This window comes from Rhopalosiphum maidis, chromosome 2 (genome assembly GCF_003676215.2).
Source record: "Rhopalosiphum maidis isolate BTI-1 chromosome 2, ASM367621v3, whole genome shotgun sequence".
In the NCBI taxonomy this organism is placed as follows: Eukaryota; Metazoa; Arthropoda; class Insecta; order Hemiptera; family Aphididae; genus Rhopalosiphum; species Rhopalosiphum maidis.
The window spans coordinates 5,490,232-5,497,912 of NC_040878.1; the positions used below are offsets into that span (position 1 = coordinate 5,490,232).

At 24.3% G+C, this 7,681-nt stretch overlaps 1 protein-coding gene across 1 annotated transcript; it reads left to right on the forward strand.

The window, feature by feature from the left end:
• The first annotated feature begins 4,951 nt into the window (after positions 1–4,951).
• On the forward strand, positions 4,952–6,944 carry LOC113551915. Its single transcript, XM_026954491.1, has one exon. It carries the CDS (start codon positions 5,001–5,003, stop codon positions 6,435–6,437), a length of 1,437 nt encoding a protein of 478 aa, XP_026810292.1. The 5' UTR covers positions 4,952–5,000; the 3' UTR covers positions 6,438–6,944.
• Positions 6,945–7,681: the final 737 nt, after the last annotated feature.

The window sequence follows — 7,681 nt, forward strand, 5'->3', positions numbered from 1 at the left end:
TATAATCATATTTAAAAAGCAGAATGCTACAAGTAACTTTATAGAGTTAAAGCACAGTGTGAGATTCAAATATTTAATTAAAAAAGCAAAAATACATAATTTGTTTTGTTCATCGAGATAGCCCTAGGGACTTTGTCAATGAATTTCATATTTTTAAGGGTTGGACAAAAACTCCCCTTATACAAACTCTCTCTATGAGAATGTATACATTATCACTGTAGTGGTACCAAGTGAAGACAATATTGCATGGGGTAAAGTTCGGTGAGAAGGATCATATATTATATTCATATGCCTAAGAGTTTCACTACGAGTAGGATCGAAATCAACGTCTTTCCTCATCATGGTTTGCTATAACTTCTATTGAATCACTACGCCCCAATGTTAAACTAAGAAGACGCACTTAAATATTTTTTAATCAATTCTAGAAAAAATAAAATAATTGCCGCTCGAATAAAATTATTTAATTAAACATAGACGAATATAGTTAAAACCAAAATGAGATAATATTTAAAATATTAAAAAAATATCACGAAATTTTAACGTTGAGATATTATCAATATATTATTTTATATTAACTTATTAAATTATTTTTAAACACTAGAATTTTATGTGGTTAAATTTGATCTATAATTTTTATTTTAAACAATTATAGTAATTTATTATTAAATTACATATACATATAAATGTCTTCTTACGGTTAATAATTATTGTAATACAATGTGTCATATTTTATATGATAACACACATTCTAAACATTTTAAACTTTACTTGTTATTTTTTAAGTATTTCGAGAAAAATATCCTTATTATATTATATTTATGAAAACGTAACCGTAAAAGTGGTTTTAGTTTTAACATTTAAACATACTTTCTTATGATAAAAGAAATATAACACAAATTAAAAAATACTTTCGAGTATTATAAGTGGAGACATAAATAAGATTTATAGTTGGAGGGAGGCCCCTCAATATAGTTTAGTCTAAATATGAGGTTTCCGAATGAGTATATAAAATTTTATAATCGATAATAATTATTGAAATACTAGAAAAAATCATAAGTAAAACAATAATTAAAAATAGATAAAATATGTAAAAATATTAATATCAATCTCAATAGATAAATTCCAGATTATAAGTGCATCTTCTAAAAAAATAGCAATTACACTTCAAAATCAAACTTAGAAATGGAATTGTATAAAATAAAATCAGAACAAATACTATAAATGTAATTTTAACCAACCAGACATTAAATTAAATTTCTACGTACAAACTTTTAAAAGTGAAACAAACACGAAACTTAACATAAGCAAAGTATTTTAACTTTATCTCATACATTACATGAAACCATATGCAATTTATGCTCATAAAAATATACAAAGGAATAATTAGATATAAACAAGAATATGGAGTCATTATACATTTATTTATAATATGATGCTCCTAAAAATGCTTAGTTAAAAACAATTCATATTTTAATACCAGCAGAATGAATAGTAATAAGGGTATTTTATTCCAGTTCCTGAATAATGGGCGTATCTTGTGAACTCGCATTCAAAATAAAAATAAAATAATTGTTCTTGTGTAATTAAGCTTCTTAATCGACATACATTAAAAATCAGTTACAAGCTATCAAACGAATTACTACATGTTTCAATAGAGTGTTTGAATTATATTAATACCGGACAAATAGCTGATGGACAATTTAATATTTACTTAAATATTTAGTTCCATCGTTGAAATATCTGTAATTATTGTTTTAAAAGAAAATTATAAATTTTTAGATTAAACGTCTACCAGATAATGGCTATTTATGCAGCTGAAGCTAAGTATTTTTTTTTTATTATTATTTAAGAATTAAAAAATAATATCTTAAACCTCACCAATAATATTGACTAATAAATAATGGATGGAATTAAAATATATATATAATATAATATTATAAGCATTAAAAATTCAAAAATGACAATGAATAATTCTACATTCTACATAGATAATAATTCTGGAAACTTGTAGAAAATATACAGCCAAAATCATCAAATGGGTTTAAATCAAAATTCTATTAGATCATATTATGTTTACTAAAAAAACATACATAAAAATACCTAAGGTACTTAGTAAATATGAATATGAAAAACGAGGTAATAAAAATATCTGTATAGCGTAAACAGATGAGACAAAATTACCGGGAGCATCGAGAAAATAAAACGTGTCAATACACCTCACAGAAATGTGTATTACACTAGACTTATACGCTATATACAGCTGATATCATACTGTCTTATATTAAAATGTAACACATAAACATTTTAAGCAATACATATTATCTAAAAAATACAACTTCCCAAAACAAATTTTTTCTAGTTGGGGGGGGGGTGGTTGAACCCGCTATTTCATTGTATACGGGCTTGATATATACATATAATAATGTATATTGTATCGGTTATTCAATAAAACCTAGAGTTTAAATAATAATCCTGTAAAGCAATATTATAGACATTTTGTAATGTGAAATAATTTATTTTTATAATAATATAATTTATTATTAAAATTTGTTTTTGTTTATATATTATATACACTCTAATGAATTAGAATTTAGAGTTACGTGTGAATAAATTAAAATGTATTTTTGAAAAAAATTAAAAGTAAATATTAAAAGTTTATTTTAATTTAAAGTTAGCACGTGGGCTCCAGAAAATCTATTTTTAATGATTACGTAAAAAAATCTTTTTAGTTCTCTTGCTAATTTTATACGTCAAATTTGAATCAGAAGGAAAGTTTATTAGATATATTGTATTCTACTTTAGGAATTGAAAATTATCTTGTATCTTTATAGTTTTAGATGTATTTGTAAAATGTTTTAAGTATGATAACATTAAAGAACCTAGAATATAATAGTAGTATAAAACGATATTTTTAAAGATATTTTCATATTCAAAAACACAATAAAATAAAAATGTACAAATGATCGTAAATAAATTTAAGCTATTTTACTTTGATTTGAAAATCAGTATAATTAATTGCCAACTTTATTTCAAGTCTTAAAAAAAAAATGTAGAATGATATTTCCCCTTTGATATGTTGTTGACAGTCTGCAGTAATATTCGGAAAACATTTTTATTAAATATTTTGCAGTTATTGCTATTATATTAAATATGCAAGCCCTAACAAAAATTAACAATAGATGATGTATTTATAATACAAATTATATGTTTATACTTTGTATATGCTATAAGTTGGTAAATAATTATTGAACAACCATGTATAATTAACTTAAAAATATCTATAATAAAATAAAACTGAAATCACGTTATGCTAGTGACATTGTTTTAAAAAAATATTCTATGTGCCATTGAAAAGTAATTATAACGTGTTCATTATTCAATGCCTATATTTAATAAATATTATGTAATGAATTTAATCTTAACTGAGAGAATATAGATATGAACTTATTTGTAATGTTATGAAAATATATTTTTGAGAGTCCGTAATTTTATATTTGCTTAATTTTTAACCAGTGATGTCAAGTATTTCGAAAAGATTTGAACTATTAATTACTCATGAAATTAGGAGACAACTGAGTCCTAAAGTTATGGTCGAAAACTTATTCAAGTATAAAACGAGCGTGATTGAACGTTTTAGACAGTGTGGCATATTGAGTGCGTCTTTAAAATCTAGCTGCATTGGAGCATAGTAATATTAATATAAGTAAATGACAATGTTAAAAACTATTAATAAAATCATTTAAACATATATTTATGTTGAATACAATGAAATACAATGAATACAATCTAAACTAAAAGCGTCATATTAAAATTAAAATACAGGATAAAACATTATATTGTATAAGTAGGTTTTGAATGTATCTCGTCATTGAAGAAACACTGTAATAGATGTAATTAATTTTAACTCAATGATAAGTCATTGTGTTAATACGAAAAACGATTTTAAGTTGATATGGCATAGAAGCTTTTATATCTTAGGACATTTTGGAATTTATTCATAACATGAAGTTTAATTCGTCTCATATTTTTCTATTAGTAGTAAAATACTATGTTGAATTAAATTTTGCAATAACATAGCAAGTATTATAATATTATATGATGTCCTGTATGTATTATTATATGAATTTGTAAGTCAATACAACGTACCAAAAAATGGAGTAAATATGTTTATAGTATAAATACTTTGAAAATAATTTTTAATACTTCAAATGAGTAATTGTGTGGAAAAAACAATAACATGAATAGTCGTGATATACAGTTATAAGTCGTTATACTAAATATTTTTTAAATAAATACAATTATTAGAGGAAATATAGTTATTTGCCATTATAATATTCAATTCAATCAATATTTTAAATCCTTAAACTTAAAAAAAAAATTGTGATTATGTATTTCCCATATTTTTTTAGTTGTATAAGTACAACTCATAGATAGCCTTGTAATATATATTTTTAATAACTCAACTGAGTAAAAAATCGTATTAACTTTTATGAAAAAAAACATTGTGTTAAACAAAAAAAAAAATGTCTTTTTCCAAATATTTCCAAACACACAAGGAGCAAAAATATTTTGAATCATGTCTAGAAAATACAATTTATTAAATGTATATGTATTGGCTACATATACATGATGTACATCATTGTACTTTTTTGTACAATTAAATGAAATATAATCATATCATACTATAAAAACATTTTAAGTAGACTGTACTTAAAAGTATAATACTCCTATTTAAGTGTATTATATTAGTGGATGTTTTTACTGACTTAAAAATTGTGTTAAGAGTGTTATACTGTAATTTAATAACATATGCTGTTGAATATTAGTACGCATTAAAGTACAATATGCTAAAGGAAAGCTGTTCAAACATATAAACATCGTTGAACAAAAGTGTTATTGTTCAATAAGTATATATTAAATCATTATGAAATATACTGTAGGTAAAATTTTTTACAAACTATTTATTGAGTGATTCCAGTTAAGTCGAATCGAAATAAAAAATGGAAAATATTCATTTTTATCTGGTGAGTATTTTTTTATCATGTTATGTTAAATTAAGCATAGCCACCATAGCTGTCGGAATGACGAATTCAACGAATACTTTAAGGAGTCCTGCAGTTGCTGCCAATCAAAAATTATTTAGTGATAAGCCAAACGCCTTAAATGTTTCATCTACTAGTGGATTAACTAATACAAATTATCATCCTCTGCAGACTAGTGGTTCGAGTACAACAAAAATATCGGCAAAAAATAAACCCGATGAATATAGAGTTGATCTTAATAATTTAACAGATACTCCCTACGATAATCCGGGAGAATCTAATACACTTTCATTCCAGCTGTATAATGCTACAGCCGGTGTTTTGAATTTTTTATTAGAAAATTGGTTAAATCATAAAGAGGAGCTAGACAAAATGGCAGAATATTTTCAGATTTCGGATGATATTGTTCTAACAGTGAATGGTTCGATGGCGCAACTATTCGAGTTTCAACGTAATAATAATGAAATAAAAATAGAAAATTTATCAAATTTATTCTATTACTTGCTCGACATAGAACACATGAGTAAAAGAGATGACGTGAACGTCATTGAAAAGACTTTGAAGGATTTGAAATCGAAAATACAATTTCAAGATTTGCTGAATTCTATTGGTGGAGGTTTGAACAATGGAATTGATAGTCTCATTAATAGTTTAAAACTTCTGGTAAATGATTTTGAAAAAAATACTCAGAATTTGAGTTATATTATGGTTAATGTAGTATTGATGAAAGGCATGATGCTGATAAAAAAATCGAGTGAAAATAATTTTAATAAAATGATTAACGCGTTATCTAATGATTATTTAAGCGAAGTTAGAGCAAACCAATTCGAAATAGAAAGATCGCCGATAGACCAGAATCACGTAAAATTAATTAGAAATGTGATGCCTATTATATTTGGCATATTGTACACCCACATCGAATTATTAACTGAGTTGAATAACTATACAATAGATGGAGATCAAGAGAAAAGAATAAATAGTTTGAATAAATTTTTTTCAGAGATTATGAATATCTTTATAAACCGTTATTTCATTTTCGGAAACAAGAACAAAAAAACAGAGTTACAATCAATACAACAATTGTTGAAAATGTTGGACCCGCCTAAAAATATGGATGACGGGAAAACTCCAGAATCAAAATCAAATATAATTACATCAACGTTTTTAGATACAACGGAAAATGCGATTGCTGAAGTATTGAATCTAGTTGGAAAAAATGATGTAAATGATTGGAAACAGAACAATGTTTTCAAAATCGATTACCAAAAAGATAAAAATAAAGATTATTATATGGAACAGTTAAATATAAACGCCGAATTACTTTATACGTTGTTAGAGTCATTTGAAAATCGTTTTTTAACATCAGTCGAATTTATAAGAAATAATAATATATAATGATAATATGTTATAATACATTTAACATATACATTTGTCTTAAAATTCCAGTTTATAATGACGTACTTGTCAACCTCAGTTAATTTTTACTAATTTAGGTAAGAATAATTTTGTTAAACACAGTCCACTTAACCGTATACTGATATCTTGTAACAGTTGTTACAACCACGCAAATTTTGATTTTTTTATACAACTATTATGTTAAGAAATTGAAGGTATATACGTACTAATCACTACCTTAGATATATTTTCTTTATTTAATATTTGATTTTGGCATGTATCATTATTACTTTAATCTATTACTAAATCATGATCTATCTTTATCATATTGTATAAAATATCCTATTATACCTACTCTATATATGTTGTTAATTGGATGCACACTGTAATTTTTATTGTATTTCTATACTTAATTACTCTTCGAGGGTGTCACTAAATAAATAAATAAATAAATAAATATACATCATTATAATGAAAGTGACGAGGTTGTAGATTAAAAATTTAACATTTCCCCAATTATTATATTTATTTATTGATATATAATAATTAATAAATTATGATCACAACATTCTTGTATTTTTTTTTTTGTTAATGAATAAATTATTTTAATTCACTTATAGTAATAATTATAAAAAAATATATATATAAAAAAAATATTCAACTATTCAATATATCAAATTTTACAAAACGGTAATCTACTAATATTTTATACAACATAGGCAATATAATAAAAATTAAATTTTAATATAGTAAGTTATTAATATGAGACAGGTCAAAAAAAAAAAAAATATTGAGAACACATAATTTGTTCACTGTAATAAAATATTGCCGTCAAGTGAAACACGAAAAGTCCTGTTGGCTGCTGTTATGTTTGAGTTGGCAGAAGTGTGTAACGGTTGTATATGGATAGGCGACGACTATAACACGGACTTATGTATCATTTTATGTTTATTTTTAAGTATTTACAAAAATGTTTTCAACACAAATGTATCTTGAAATTGTCTTTCAATTACTTAATGTTCTACTACAGTATGAGTCAAATAGGCACGGTGATAGTGCAAATAATAAAAACTGAGGGTTCTTTTAAATCAATAATAATTGTCTTAAGATATTGTAAAACTTATACTACGTTATTACGTAATTTAAAAGAAACTATTCCCTTAAAGATTTCTTTTTATAACAATAATGTTATTAATCGATATAGTATACCGCAATAAAATAAAATGTGTAATAAACAATCCGAT

Coding starts and splice junctions, on each gene's coding strand:
- LOC113551915 (XM_026954491.1), top strand. CDS start 5,001: ATGGAAAATATTCATTTTTATCTGGTGAGTATTTTTTTATCATGTTAT.